The sequence below is a fragment of the Trachypithecus francoisi genome, unplaced genomic scaffold (assembly GCF_009764315.1).
Source record: "Trachypithecus francoisi isolate TF-2019V2 unplaced genomic scaffold, Tfra_2.0 Lachesis_group17, whole genome shotgun sequence".
In the NCBI taxonomy this organism is placed as follows: domain Eukaryota; kingdom Metazoa; phylum Chordata; class Mammalia; order Primates; family Cercopithecidae; genus Trachypithecus; species Trachypithecus francoisi.
Window position 1 is genome coordinate 13,195,840 of NW_022681462.1, and position 16,752 is coordinate 13,212,591.

At 36.2% G+C, this 16,752-nt stretch overlaps 1 protein-coding gene across 15 annotated transcripts in view; it reads left to right on the forward strand.

The window, feature by feature from the left end:
• The window catches only part of EHBP1 (EH domain binding protein 1), a 344,785-nt gene that overhangs the window by 224,887 nt on the left and 103,146 nt on the right, over positions 1-16,752 (forward strand). For all 15 annotated transcript variants that reach the window (XM_033239195.1, XM_033239197.1, XM_033239199.1 and 12 more), the window contains one exon: positions 15,797-15,975. In XM_033239195.1, the coding sequence (XP_033095086.1) occupies positions 15,797-15,975 (179 nt within the window). The remainder of the gene's footprint in view (positions 1-15,796; positions 15,976-16,752) is intronic.

Below are 16,752 nucleotides of genomic sequence, written 5' to 3' on the forward strand. Positions count from 1 at the left end.
AAAGTTACAAGAGACAAAGGACATTATATATTAAAAAATGTTCAATACTTCCAGAAGATATAGCAGTTAAAAATATTTGCACACGTGGCCGGGCGTGGTGGCTCACGCCTGTAATCCCAGCACTTTGGGAGGCCGAGACGGGCGGATCACAAGGTCAGGAGATCGTGACCATGGTGAAACCCCGTCTCTACTAAAAATACAAAAAATTAGCCGGGCGCAGTGGCGGGCGCCTGTAGTCCCAGCTACTCAGGAGGCTGAGGCAGGAGAATGGCGTGAACCTGGGAGGCGGAGCTTGCAGTGAGCCGAGATCGCGCCACTGCACTCCAGCCTGGGCGACAGAGCGAGACTCCGTCTCAAAAAAAAAAAAGAAAAAAAATATTTGCACACGTAATACTGACCATCAAAATATCTGAAGCAAAAATGGCCAGAATTGGAAGTAGAAATACACATACTTGTACAATAATAGTTGGAAACTTCTATACCCCACTCACAATAATGGATAGAACAACCAGGTGAAATTAGGAAAGTAGAGGACTTGAACAACACAGTATGTGAACTAGATCTAAAAAAACATACAAAAACCTGCCCAACAACAGAATACACATTTTCCCAAATGCACATGGGACGTTTCCTGGATATATGTTAAGCCACAAATTAAGTTACAATAAAATTTGAAAGACAGAAACCACGCAAAGGCTCTTTTCTGACAACAACAGTATGAAGTTAGAAATCAGTAACAGATGGAAAACTGAAAAAAAATCACAGATTTGTGTATTTTAAACTACACGCTCGTAAATAAACAGTGGATCAAAGAAGAAATCACAAGAGACTTAGAGAAAAATGAAAGTAAAAACACAGCATACCAAAACTTCTGGTACACAATGAAAGCAGTGTTTGGGGGAAATTTTTAGCAATTAACACTTATATTCAAATACAAGAAAGCGAACGCCTCATTGGTTAGAGGTTGCTGGGGTAGCGTAGAGGGCCGAGAACAACCTCTGAACCTGAAAGTGTCATGCATGTTAGATAGTACTCTGTTTTCTTACCTGTCTCCAGCCCTCATGCTTTATCTGTGCTAATGCAATGGCCTAGCTTTTCCTAGGGTGGCTTTGTCCACTGCCCTAAGGTGACCAGTAGCTTTATTATGCTTATAAGGCTGTGTGGTGGGAATCAAAAAGTAAGTACTCACCCTCCAAGTCCTTGCTGTTGGTCTCTAGAAAAGACTGTCTTTAATTTTATCAACACTACTTCCAAGTTTGGCAATGGCTGCTTGTAGACTATAACAAAGAGGACAGCATTCATGGGACCACTTAGGCAAGAGCAAATTGTAATGGAAGATGCAGCTTAATGTCAGGAACATGTATAGCTGATGGGATCTTACTAAATATTGTTTTCCAGTGGAGAAAAAAATACAAATAAGAAAGATCCCAAATTCAGCTACCTAATGTTACAACTTAAGGAACTAGAAGAACAAACTAAACCCAAAGCTAGAAAAAGGGAGGAAATAATAAAGATTAGAACAGAGATAAACAAAATGGAGACTAGAAAAACAATTGAGAAAATTAATGAACCCAGATGTTGGTTCTTTGAAGAGATCAACAAAATTGACAAACTTTAGCTAGATGGACTAAGAATAAAAAAAGAGAAAAGACTCAACTTACGAAAATTAGAAATTAAAGTGGAGACATTACTACTTATTCCACAGAAACAAAAAGGATTATAAGAAAGTACTATGAGTAATTGTACACCAACAAATTGGATAACTTAGGTGAAATAGACAAATTCCTGGAAACAGAAGACCTACCAAAATGAAACCATGTGGAAATAGAAAATATGCATAGAGCTCTAATTAATAAGATGAATAAATCAGTAATCAAAAATCTCCCAGCAAAGAAAAGCTCTAAACCTAATGTCTTCACCGGTGAATTCTATCAAACCTTTAAAGAAGAACCAACAGTAATTCTTCTCGAACATTTCCAAAACATTGGAGAGGGAATACTCCTTACCTCATTCTTTGAGGCCAGCATTATCCTGATACCAAAGCCAGACAAACACTATAAGAAAACAAAACTGCAGACTAATATCCCTATGAACTTTTAAAAAAATCCTCAGTGTAATACTAGCAAACTAAATTCAGCAACATATTAAAAGAATTACATACCACAACCAAGTGGGATTTATGCCTGGAATGCAAGGATAATTAGACATATGAAATCAGTGTAATACACCACATTAGCAGAGTGAAGGAGAGAGTACATGTAATCATCTCAATCAATGCAGAAAAAGCATTTGATAGAATTCTATACCCTTTCATGATAAAAAAAAAAAATTCAACATGCTAGGAATTAAAGGAACTTACCTAAACATGGTAAAAGTCATATATGAAAAACCCACAGAGAATATCATATTCAACAGTGAAAGACTTCTATGATCAGGAACAAGGCAAGGATGCCCACTCTTGCCAGTTGTCTTCAATATAGTACTGAAAGTCCTAGCCATCACAATTAGGCAAGAAAAAGATGTAAAAGGAATCCAAATCAGAAAGGAAAACATAAGATTATCTCTGTTTGCAGATGAGAATATCCTGTATATAGAAAACCCTAAAGAGTCTAAAAAAAAAAAAAAAAAAAAAAAAAACTGTTGTAACTAATAAATTCAGGAAAGTAGCATGATACAAAAACCAATCCATTGTATTTCTATATACCAACAATGAGCAATCCACAAAGGAAATTAAGAAAGTACTTTCATTAACAATAGCATCAGCCAGGCACAGAAGCTAACACCTGTAATCGTAGCACTTTGGGAGGCCAAGGCAGGAGGATTGCTTGAGCTCAGGAGTTCAAGACCAGCCTGGAAAACATGGTGAAACCCTCATCTCTACAAAAAATTTTAACAATTAGCCAGGCGTGGTGGCACGCACTCATAGTCCCAGCTACTTGAGAGGCTGAGGTGGGAGGATTGCTTGAACCCAGAATATCAAGGCTGCAGTGAGTTGTCACCATGCTGCTGCACTTCATTCAGCCTGGGCAACAGAGCAAGACCCTGTCTCAAGACAAAACAAAACAAAACAAAAACAGTAGCATCAAAAAGAATTAAATACTTAGGAATTAACTCGACCAGAAAGGTAAAAGGCTTGCACTGAAAACTATAAAACAATTCTGAAAGAAATTGAAGAAGACAGAAATAAATGGAAAGCTATCCCATGTTCCTAGCTTAGAAAACTTAATATTGTTAATATATCAATACCACCCAAAGAGATCTAAAGATTTAATGCAATTCTTATAAAAATCCCAATAACGTTTTTTGCAAAAATACAAAAATCCATCTTAATATTCATTTGGAATTTTAAAGAACCCAGAATAGCCAAAAACGAGCCCGGAAAAGAACGAGAGTGGAAGACTCACACTTCCTGATTTTAAAACTTACTGCACAGCTACAGTGATGAAGACAGTATGGTACTGGCATGCAGACATATAGACCAATATAATGGAATAGAGAGTCCAGAAACAAACCTCTGCATATAATAAGGTCAGTGATTTTCAGCAAGTCAGGACTATGGAGAAAAAAGAATAACACATAGGGCAAAAATAAAACATTGAATTTGGCAGTGATTTCTTGGGTAGACACCAAAGGCACAGACAACAAAAGAAAGAAGACAAATTACACTTCATGAAAATTTAAAACTTTTGTGACTCAAAGAACACAGTCCACAGAGGGAAAATATTTCTTGCCTACAAAATGGGAGAATATTTTCAAATAACATATCTGGTAAGAAGGGATTTATATCCAGAATATTTAGGAAACTCTTAAAACTTAACCAAAAACCAGACAACCCATTTCAAAAATAGGCAAAGGCCTTGAATAGATATTTATCCAAAGAAGACATACGAATAGCCAACTAGTATATGAAAAGATGCTCATTAGGAAATATGAATCAAAACCATAATGAGATACCATCTCACACCCATTAGGATGGCTACTATCCTCAATCCCTAAAGAAAAATCAGAAAATAACAAGTATTGGTGAGGATGTAGAAGAATTAGTACCCTTGTGCACTGATGGTGTGAATTTAAAATGATACAGTGCTGTGGAAAACAGTGTCATGATTCCTCAAAAAAATTAAAAATAGAGCTACCATATGATTTGGCAATCTCACTTCTGAGTATACAGTAGCACCCCCACCCCATTATTTGTGGCTTCACTTTCTGAAGTTTTAGTTGCCCATAGTCAACCATTATCCAAAAATATTAAATGGAAAATTCCAGAAATAATTCATAAGTTTTAAATTGTGCCTCATTCTAAGTAATGTGATGAAATCGCACAGCATCCCTCTTCTTCCACGCAGGATGTGAATCATCTCCTTGTCCAATTTATCCATGCTGTATATGCCACCTGTTAGTCACTTAGTAGTGGCTGCTGGGATAACGTCTCAGTTATCCAATTGAAAAAGCAAAGTATGATATATAGAGAGCTCAATACTATCCACAGTTTCAAGTGTCCCCTGGGGGTCTTAGAACATATTCCTGCCAGATGCAGTGGCTCACACCTGTAATCCCAGCACTTTGGGAGACCAAGGTGGGAGGATCAGTTGGTCAGGAGTTCAAGACCAGCCTGGCCAAAATGGTGAAATCCCATCTCTACTAAAAATAGAAAAATTACCCAGGCATGGTGATATGCACCTGTGATCCCAGCTACTTGGGTGAATAAGGAAGGAGAATCGCTTGATCCCGGGAGATGGAGGTTGCAGTGAGCTGAGATTGTGCCACTCTACTTCAGCCTGGGTGACAGAGCAAGATGGCATCTAAAAAAAAAAAAAAAAAGAACATATTCCCACAGAGAAAGGAAGACTACTCTATACTCAAAATAATTGCAAACAGGCTAGAAGAGATATTTGCACACCCATGTTTATGGCAGCAGTATTCACAAAATCCAAAAGGTGGAAGCATTCTGAATGTCCATTGATGGATGAATGGAGAAACAAAATATGGTATATATCTGCAGTGGAATATTATTCAGCCTGGAAAAGGACGGAAATCTTGTCACATGCTATGACATGGATGAATCTTGAGGACATAATGCTAAATAAAATGAATTTATCACAAAAAGACAAATACTTATGAATTCACTTATATGAAATCATCAAGTTCACAGAAACAGAAAATAGGATGAGGGTTACTAGGGGCCAGAAGAAGGATTAAAGGAGAGTTGTTTAAGGGAGATAGAGTTTCAGTTTTACAAAATCAGAAAGTTCTGAAGATCTGTTTCAAAACAATGGAATATACTAACACTATTAACTGCATACTTAAAAATGGTTAAATGGCCGGGCACGGTGGCTCAAGCCTGTAATCCCAGCACTTAGGGAGGCCGAGACGGGCGGATCACGAGGTCAGGAGATCGAGACCATCCTGGCTAACATGGTGAAACCCCGTCTCTACTAAAAAATACAAAAAGAAAACTAGCCGGGCGAGGTGGCGGGCGCCTGTAGTCCTGTCTACTCGGGAGGCTGAGGCAGGAGAATGGCATAAACCCGGGAGGCGGAGCTTGCAGTGAGCTGAGATCCGGCCACTGCACTCCAGCCTGGGCAACAGAGCAAGACTCCGTCTCAAAAAAAAAAAAAAAAAAAAAAGGTTAAGGACCGGGCATAGGGCTCACACCTGTAATCTCAGCACTTTGGCAGGTCGAGGAGGGTGAATCACTTGAGATCAGGAGTTTGAGACCAGCCTGGGCAATGTGGTGGAATCCTGTCTCTACTAAGAATACAAAAATTAGCTGGGCATGATGGCATGAGCCTGTAATCCCAGCTACGTGGGAGGCTGAGGAAGGAGAATCGCTTGAACCCAGGAAAGGGAGGTTGCAGTGAGCCAGTGGTGCCACTGCACTCCAACCTGGGTGACAGAGTGAGACTCCATCTCAAAAAAAAAAAAAAAAATGGTTAAGATGGTAAATATTATGTGTATTTTACTACAATAAAAAGAAATTAAAAAGTTATTGAGGAGCCCAAATAACTTCTGTTTATGTAAGTTATACCTATTGCTATTTACAGTATTAGAAATTAAGAGAGAAGTTTTTAAATTTTATTAATTTATTTAAAGTTATATCAACTATTATATCACATATTAACATAAATAATGTAGTATTTTCATGAAAAATGACTGTATTTTTCAAAACAAAAACAGTTTATTGAGAAGACCAACATTGTTTTTCTTTTTTTTTTTTTTTTTTGAGATGGAGTCTCGCTCTGTCGCCCGGGCTGGAGTGCAGTGGCGAGATCTCAGCTCACTGCAAGCTCCGCCTCCCGGGTTCACGCCATTCTCCTGGCTCAGCCTCCCGAGTAGCTGGGGCTACAGGCGCCCGCCACCTCGCCCGGCTAGTTTTCTTTTTGTATTTTTTAGTAGAGACGGGGTTTCACCGTGTTAGCCAGGATGGTCTCGATCTCCTGACCTTTTTTGCCAGTGTCTAATATCTGGCTTAATTGAAAACAGCTTTCTGCATTCAATATGTTGTAATGTGTTTTGGTTGTACTCTGTGAAGAAAATTTGACCTTATCAAATATATGATGTTAAAGAGAATTTAAATAATTCTCAAATGATTGGAGATTATAATTTTTGATACTACACCAAAACTCACAAATGATAGTTTCTTAAGTTAGTTTCAATGTGGAATCAAACCATACATTGGCGTTATGTGGCATTTTCAACTGCATCTTTTATTGATGTGTGATTTTGTAACATCATGCATTATTTATTTGGAAAACATTGATTCCCGTACTCATGCAGATCTTCCAAATGTTGTCACATTTGATTACACAATATTGAAAAATAACATTTGTTAATATAACCACCAATTATAGGGAAGAGGAAAGAGATTGGGATAAGAGAGAAGCACAAAAGTGGGTTAGTTTCTGAAATGTTGGCAAAGTTCCTATTCTTTTGGTATCATGATTTGATAGTAATCAGTTTGCTCTTGGCTTTATTGTTTTAAGTATGACCCCCCTAAACAATGTAGTTTACTTTTGACTGGTTTTAAATATATATAAATGGAATCATATATACATGTTTGTACCTGTTTTCTTTTGTTCAATATTGTGTTTTAGGATGTATTTCTTTTGTGTGTGTCTCTAGTATTTCACTATCTGAATAGATCAAAATGTTTAAATCCATTTTATTGTTGCTGAGCATTTACATTATTTTCAGATTTGGAAAATTTTAAAGTGCTGCTGTGAACATTTTTGCATATGTATTCTGTTCTGTGCTGTATAAGCATGCATTTCTATAGGATATAAACCTAGGAATTGCTGGGTCATAGGATATGCACATTTTCAATTTTAGCATAATAGATGATGCCAAACTTTTTTCATCAGCCCTGTAAGAAAGCTCCCTTTGCTCCACATCCTTGCCAATACTTGGTATTTTTAATTTCATTAAAATTTAATCTCAAGAGACTTCTTAAAATTTCGGCCTTTCTGGGGAGAAGTGTGCAGTAGTACCTTGTGTAATTCTCTGAATACTGGTGTGATGGAGCAAGTTTTCACATTTACTGAATATTTGGATTTCTTCTTTTATAAAGTGTACATTCAATTTTTGCCCCTTTTTATATTGATTAACTTTCATTTTCTTACTAATTTGTGGATGTTCTTTGTATATTCTAGCTACAAACCCCTTTTTGATGGAAAATATATACAATTAATTTGGCACCAGGTTTACTTAACTTTCAGGACAGGAAACATAGCATATTAGCATTAGAGCATCAGGTATGCTAGGCCATATTTTAGTTCCTCATGTCAGTTCTTAGGTGAAAGATCAGGTGGGTAAATGTGGACCACTCTACCTTATAAAACACAGGATCTTGTAGCAGCCCACACACACAACTGTCAGATTCCCAAGGGACATGCTTGGTTACATGAATCACACTAAGCATAGGGAAGCTGCAGCCTTTGTTTTTCAATAGGGATATATAGTTTATTCATAGGCCTTCAAGTTAGATGCAGTTCACCAAGCTGGGGTCAGTTTTACAGTAAATAATGTTGCCTGGTAACACAGCTGACTTCTCACTTTTAGCATAATCCAATATATTTCCGTGGAATTCATGTTAGAAGAAGGTAAACTTGAGAGCATTTCTTCATGGAGAAAGAGTTTAGTTAACCCTTTTAGTTTCTCCCTGGAAAAATAATTGATATCATTACACAAAATTGAGTCTTCTAAGCCATGAATAAATATCTCCATCTTGGCCGGGCACAGTGGCTCACGCATGTAATCCCAGCACTTTGGGAGGCCAAGGCGGGCGGATCACGAGGTCAAGAGTTGGAGACCATCCTGGCCAACGTGGTGAAACCCTGTCTACTAAAAATACAAAAAATTAGCCAGACATGGTGGCACGCGCCTGTAGTCCCAGCTATGTGGGAGGCTGAGGCAGGAGAATTGCTTGAACCCAGGAGACAGAGGTTGTAGTTAGCTGAGATCGTGCCAGTGCACTCCAGCCTGGGCGACAGAGCGAGACTCTGTCTCAAAAAAATATAGATAGATAGATAGATACATCTTCATCTCTTTAGATTTTCTTTACTTTTTCGCAGTAAATCTTGATAGTTTTTTTTATAGCAGTCGTATATTGTTTTTGGATTTGTGCCAAGTACTTGACATTTTTATGCCACTATGGATGGTTTTCAAATTTTTAGTTTCTGTTTTTATTAGTTTATAGGAATACAGTTGGTTTTGTACATTGATTTTGTATCCAACATCTTGCTAAATTCTCTTATTAACTCTAATAAGTTGTAACTTCTTGTGGATGTTGTACATACTCAATTATATTATTTGTAAATAATGCTTTACAATTTTGTTTCTTTTTTAATATGTTTACCTTAATGTCTTTTTCTGACCTTAATGTACCAGCTGGGACAATGTTGAATAAAAGTGGTGACAGATGCTCAATCTCAAATATTTCACCCTTGCAATATTTGCTGTGGCCTTTTTAACAAGTTAAAGAAGATTCTATATTACAGGTTGCTAAGACTATTTTTTAGAATATAAATGAACATTATTTTATTAAATGTTCTTCTGAATCTGTTTAGATGATTATATTATATATCTTTCCTCCAAATCTGTTAATTGGTCAAGTTACCTCAGTAGATATAAGCCAAGTATGTGCTCTTGGGATAAGTCTAATTGTTCAAGATGTGTTATCCTTTTTTAATAAATTACTAATATTTTCATTAAAACTTTGCCTCTATATTCATGAGAGTTTTCTTTAATTTTGCCTTTGCCTTTTGAGTTTTGGTATAAAGGCCCATGAAATGAGATAGAGAGTAATCTCATTTTTCCAGTTTTCTATAATTTGCGTAATATTGGAGATACTTTTTCCTTGAATGAATGTTTGGTGGAACTTATCAGTGAAGCCAACTGGAATATTCTTTGTGGGAAGGTTTTTAATTACAAACTCAATTTCTTTAACAGTTATAGAACTCTCTGGGTTTTCTATTTCTTCTTGTGTCTATTGCAGTAAGCTATACTTTTCTAGGAATTTGCTTCACTCTTTCTTTCTTGGTCACTCACACTACAGGTTTAATTTACTTAGTCTTTTCAAAGCAGCAGCTTTGGCTTTGCTGATCCTCTCTATTATATGCTTAGTTACTATGTTATTATTTTTTGCTTTTACCTTTTTATTTTACTGTTTCTACTTTTGGGGGAAGGGGATGAGGCCCATATTGCTATTTGGGAGCCCACCAAAAGTGCAACGGTACCTCTCAACTCACTCTTCTAGACTACCATTATAAAAACAGCAGAGAGTTTCACTTGCTCTCTAGTTTTCCTGTCTCTTCGTGTCTTGGCTTAGAGAGAGTTGGTTGATGTTTTGTAGAAGATTTAAAAAAAAAAAATTTAATTATGGCACAATCTTTCTAGTAGTAGAATAACAAAGCCTAACTTCAGTTTTACCATGAGAATAAAGTGAAGTGATTTAAATGAAAACACTTTGAAAAAAATAATAATAAGACCAATACAAGTCTAAGTGTTCTCATTCTCACTGTTGCTAGTTTTTGGGTTCACCAAATGCTTAGATATATTCAAAGTTCCCTCAACCATGATTTGCAATAACTGGGGAAAATGTCCAAGAATTAGTAGTTGAGACAAAAATGTGCTACAACTTTACCAATGTTAGTATATGTCTCATTGCACTGGACTTAATTAGCTCTTGTTCTAGTTATAGCCAGTAATTTGAAATAAAACAGAATGGACAGGTTTATTAACAGAGAGACTCTTGAAGTTGAAATTGTTTGGGTTAATTGCTTTTTTTGAATCAACTAATTAAACATACAGAGGCCAGTGATCTAACCTCTGAAGACGATAAGAAGTTGCCTGAGACGTTTGTTAGTATTGAAAAATTTACAACTTCTGCTGAAGTCGTACAGCAGTATTATCTTGAAATGTGAAATGCATATTGTTTAAAAGCACAGGCTTTGGAGTGGGAACTCCTTGGTATAGGAACTGCTCTGCTTCCTGAGTAACTTCACTTTCTCCAACTGTAAATTGGAAGTAAGAGTAGCTATCTCAAAGGAGTTGTGAGGATTAAATTAGCTTATCTGTGTAAAAGTCTTAACTTTGTGGGACATAATGGGTGCTCAGTATATAGTTTATGAATTGATGAAAAATTAATAAGCCTTTTTGTAGAGAGAAGAACTGAATATATTACAGTAAAATGAAAATCTATTAAGTGCTACAGGAAGAACACAAAGAATCAAGGAACACTGAAAAAGGCTTCCTACTGAATGGGAATTGGGAGGAGATTTCGTGTAAGAGATGACATTTGAACTAAATCTTGAAGATTTGAAGATAGAGTGGAATTGCAGCAGTTGTGCTTGGGACAGAGATATTTCATGTGGAGGTGATGATGTGTATGATCCAAGACTGGGTGGAGATGGGAGACCTGGGGTTTAGGCAGGAAAGCATAGGGATTTTAAAGGATGGTGAGTAATGCTAGACAGTAAATACATTGAGAAAGATTTGGGATTCAATGCTTAGAAGTATTTTGACATCATTTTGTATGTTCTTGAGAGCCATTAGAGACTTTAAGCTGTGCTTTAAGAAGACCGATGCTATGACATGGGTTGGTTTCAGGGGGGATTTGGAAGAAGGAAGACCTATTAGGAAGATTTTGCAATAGGCAAAAGGAGATAGATTATAAAAACCTTACAAAATATGAGCAAAACTGCCTGTAAATTAACTGGTAAGAGATGATATATGAAGGAAGAATTCAAAGGTGATTCTGACATTAAAAATCTAAACAATTGGGACAATAGCTGTATCATTTGCAAACACAGTGAAAATGAGCAGGTTGTAAAGAAAGATTACAATTATGGTTTTGAACATACTGAGTTTGAATTTTGTATGATAGAAAGGACAGCCAACTGGAAATGTCAACTTGAGATAGTTTGAACTATAAATATTTGGGAATCATCTGCATGGAAGTAATAGTTGGAATCCTGGGAATGAATCAGCTCAAAGTGTGGTAGAAAACTATTTAGAGCAATGCCTAGAGGAATACGTGGCTGTATCCGTGGAAGAAGGGCAGACAGCAAAAGAGAAGGAAACTATAGTTAGAGGGATAGAGCAGAAAAAATAGAACTGACATTTCTTATTAAAATTTAAGAAAATTTGCAAGTTATTTGACTAGGTTTTCTGAAAGAAAGCTATTGCCATTGTTAGGAAGAATAACTAGGTAGCTTTATTACCTTTAACATGTAATCTATATTAAACAGAAATAATGCATTAAAATTCATTACATTTGCAAGTGTATTTCTACCTTTTATGGACAGATTTTTGTGTCTTTCTTTCTTTAAAGCAACAAATTACAAAGTCATTTAGAGCTTCTTTTTTCACCCACCCTATAGAAATAGATACATTGCCAAGCATTGCAAGTGCCATATTTTCCACATAGAATATCTAGGTGTCAAGATTATTTTCTAGTTAAAGCTTTGTTTGGGAAAAAAAAAAAGAAAGAAAGAAAGAAGAAAAGGAAAAAACATTTTATGATCTTGAAGAAATTCATGACCTTTGAAATTTCTAGAAGAGCCTCAAAAAATAGAAATTCCTGCTGATAATGCATTGGTGGTGGTAATAATTGCAATTCATATTAACTGAATGGTACTGTTTGCCATACATTGTTCTAAGTGTTTTACATGCATTTTTTTCATATAACAGTATTTACTGAGTACCTATGCTGTACCAGGCACTGTTCTGGGCATTTGATTTAGGTTAATAAATAAAACAAACTAACATTTTTGCTCTCGTGGACATCTTATTCAGTGAGAGCAGACAGATAATAACCAGTAAGCATAATAAATAAAGTATATGGACTCTAAGAAGATGATAAATCCGTAGAATAAATAGAGCAGGGTAAGTGGATTCAGGAGTGCTGAATTGGAACTGGGTGATGGAGGTGGATTGCTTTTTTTTTTTTGAGATGGAGTCTCACTCTGTCTCCCAGGCTGGAGTACAGTGGCGCGATCTTGGCTCACTGCAACCTCTGCCTGCTGGTTCAAGCAGTTCTTCTGCCTCAGCCTCCCAAGTAGCTGGGACTACAGACATGTGCCACCATGCCCAGCTAATTTTTTGTATTTTTAGTACAGACAGGGTTTCACCATGCTGGCCAGGCCGATCTTGAACTCCTGACCTAATGATCTGCCCACCTTGGCCTCCCAAAGTGCTGGGATTACAGGTGTGAACCACCACGCCCGACCAGATTGCATTATTAAGTAGGATGGTCAGAATAGGCCTAATGGAGAAGATTGCTTTGGAGTTAACCATGCAGATATCTGAGTACCAAGCAAATGGAGCAATCCGTGCAAAGGCCCCAAGGTAGAAACACGTCTGCGATATCCAAGGAACAACAAAGAGATTAATGTGATTCCATTTTGAGGAAGATACGGTTTCAGGCATGATGGAGCTACAGTCCATTGGCTCCTACTCCTGACTCATGGCTGTTTGCTCTCTCCAAGGAACATGTAGGTTAGGAAACTGTATTACAGCCATGAGTTTAAACACTGGTGGAACCAGAGGTGGTGATTCACTGAATTAGAATTCCCCTAACCAGCTGCACTATAAAAATCCCTTAAGAACATGTGTGCTGACTTGATCAGAGGCACAAAGGAAAAGAATCTCAAAGTGAAAGGACCAGTTGGGATGCCTACCAAGACTTTGAGAATCACTACAAGAAAAACGGCTGTGGTAAAGGTTCTAAGACATGGAATCACTCCCAGAAGAGCATGCGCAAACAGTTTATTGACTTGCACAGTCCTTCTGAGATTGTTAAATAGATTTCTTTGATCAGTATTGAGCCAAGAGTTGAGGTTGAAGTCACCATTGCAGATGCTTAGATCAGCTATTTTAATAAATTACCAGTTGTTTTTTTCTTAAGAGGTCAGTATGGTTCAGAGTGTTTAAGGGAGAGAGCAGTAGTTAAGATCAGAGAGGAAATGGACATGGGGAGAGTGAGGCAGATCTTGTTACTAAACCCTATGAGATATGTACCATTATAATCTGCACTTTACAGATGAGGAAACTGAGATACAGACAAGTCAAGTAACCTGCCACATCTACTGTAAAATCAAGAGCCAGCTGTAACAACAAATAGTTTCATCCAATTATGTACTGAAGGTTTCAAAATGATTTAACTGTTAATTCCTTTATGGCTTTCTGTAAAATATTAGGTAAAAGATCAGTTCTGGAGTAGATGATTTCATTTAACAATGGCTCTATGATTTTCTTTCTCTGTAAACCACCATGACCATTTATAGGGCTTGTTGTAATTTCATCAAAGTTTCTTCAATTGCGTATGACTTCTTTTTGTTGGAAGTACAATAAGCATCCCTTAATACAAGGCTTTTGTATTAGAACCAATTTAAATTTTGGTTTAGTTCTTCAAGCCTTTTCATATTGAGCCTTCTTAGAAACAGAGATACAGTCATAATCATAATGATGTAATATGTTTTCTTTAGTTCTTACATACAGAAAGCCATTCTAGATCATAATATAGTGATAATGTCATTTATATATTACCTATGGACATGCTACTGATAATTGAAATGAATCAGTATAATGATAGTTACAGATTATCTGGCCCATGTATGTATTACCCATGCTTGAAGTGAATCAATACCTTAATAATATAATTTGATATAGAAAAACAATTTAATAAAGACAATTCTTTAAACAATAGAAAGTGTAAGGAAAAAAATGTTTATGCCTACCTAGTTCAGTGATCCCCTAACTCATCCATAAAACACTCTTCACTTTACTCCCAGGTTAAATGACTAGAGGGATTTGAAAGTCAGTGGATCATTACATGAAAAGATATTTAATAGTTCACTTTTACACATGTTAGATTGCTAGGTAGCTATTATTTTTCTAAAGTAAATTTAGTATATTGGGATTCTGCTTTTATCTACTTCATTATATTAAGTAGAATTGATCCAAACTGTTGATTTTTATGACCTGTGAGCTTTTCAGCATTGACTTCGTAGAGATGATCATTTAAGGAACAGTACTTTGCTAGATTTATGGTTGTTTACATAATATTTTGTTAATCTGACAGTTAATAAAAAATGAGAAGTTATTTTAGTGGTGTTTCTTAGTAGTCTTCTCACAGAAGCAGTGAATGCATAAATCATAATTGTGTGGGGTTGATGATTTTAATTGTTTGGTACTAACATGCTTTTGTCAAGTGGGGGCATCATTGATCTTTCTTAAGTAAGCAGTGTAGTAAGAATGCTTTGCTTTTTAAACTTAAATGATATTAGGAGTAAATACTTGTTCTCTTTTCATTTTGCTTTAGAGGACCTCTATTTAATATGTAAGTTTTCTTATAATAGCTAGCACTTTTAATTAATAGCAAGATTTAAAGTCCAGAAACATTTAACAGTTTTCTTTGTAGTTGCCAATTGTACTAGCCTATAAGGTTACCATCACAAAATGCAGTTGTTATTCAGTAAAAGAAAATGACATAGTTTTAATAATAATAAAAGTTTAGAATAAAATTGTTATTATAGAGTCTTAGGTTTGTTGTTATTATTGATGTTTTAAGTATATGAACAAGGCTAAAAGTATATACTTATGATTTAAAACACACACACCACTAAGTCACCTAGTATTCAAAAGTAGCTCTCAGTGATAATTAGAAAATATTTTGAGCATATCCAAAATACATACTGTTGTGTGCTGTTGCCACCAACACCTGTTGCTAATAACGCTAAAACTTGTTTTGCCATCATTAAATTTATATAAGAAGCATGTTTGAATATGGTTATCATTGTGCTGTTTACTTAAAATGCATGTATGAGTAGTGTATTTTTAAAACTAATGATAATTTTAATCTCTCCACTACTAGAAATTTGTGTTACATTTGGACCTTGAAATACATTATTTTTAACCTAGTCAAAAAGGAACCATATTTGTACATGATTGCATTTGGGGGAAATTTTGAGGGCGTGCAAGTTACATAGTTATTTAGCCTTAAGTATTTCAAAACTTTAACATGATGTTTCCATCAGTAAAGCTCCTGGCCTGTTCTTATGTATAAGTTTAAAATCTTGCATATCTACATCTTTGTCAGGCAAATGCCAAGGGCTAAAACTGGAGATAATTTAAGATTTATGTCTCCCTCTTGGAGGTTGCAGTTGTCGTGAATTTACAGTTGTGAAGGATCTAAACTGACATCAAAGTGTTCAAATGATCTGATTAGGTCAATTAATGTTAATTTTCATCTTCCATTAAATTCTTTTAATGTTTTCCTCTTTTCATTTTTTTTTAGCCAAGCCCTATACCAAGTCCTGTTTTGGGGCGAAAGCCAAATGCTAGTCAGTCTTTGCTTGTATGGTGTAAAGAAGTTACAAAGAACTATCGAGGAGTAAAAATCACCAATTTTACTACATCGTGGAGAAATGGTTTATCTTTTTGTGCAATATTACACCACTTTAGACCAGATTTAATGTAAGTAGAAACATTTTCCATTCCCTATGAATATTTTGTACATAATAGACATTTTTTAAAAGAACATAAATAATTTCTTAGCACATGTCCTGAAATAATTTGTATTTGTTTTATTACCCCCACCTCTTGCTTTCGAGAGATGTATGTCAGAAAGCTTTTCCTTTTTCATACCTAAAAACAATCTTTTCTCTTTTTAAAGAAAATGGTGGCTGGACGTGGTGGCTCACACCTGTAATCTCAGCACTTTGGGAGGCCAAGGCGGGGGGATCACCTGAGGTCAGGAGTTCGAGACCAGCCTGACTGACATGGAGAAACCCTGTCTCTACTAAAAATACAAAATTAGCCAGGCGTGGTGGTGCATGCCTATAATCCCAGCTATTCGGGAGGCTGAGGCAGGAGAATCTCTTGAACCTGGGAGGCGGAGGTTTCGGTGAGCCAAGATCGTGCCATTGCACTCCAGCCTGGGCAACAAGAGCAAAACTCTGTCTCAAAAAAAAAAAAAAAAGAAAGAAAATGGTTTTTCTCCTTAATCTCAAAGAACTGACTTCAAATTATTATGAAAACTGTGTTAGTGTTAAAATGAGATGAGACAAATAAGCCTGTAATTTTTACATTGACAACAAGGGATTACCTCATGGTAAATTTGGTTGTCAAGGCTAGTGTTTGGTCCCCTGCCTTAACCTCTCTTTTAGATGGAAAGCTTCAGGCAGTGAAACGTGTAATCACTGTTTTTATTCATTTATTTATTTATTTCCTTAATTTTCCACACTATTAGTT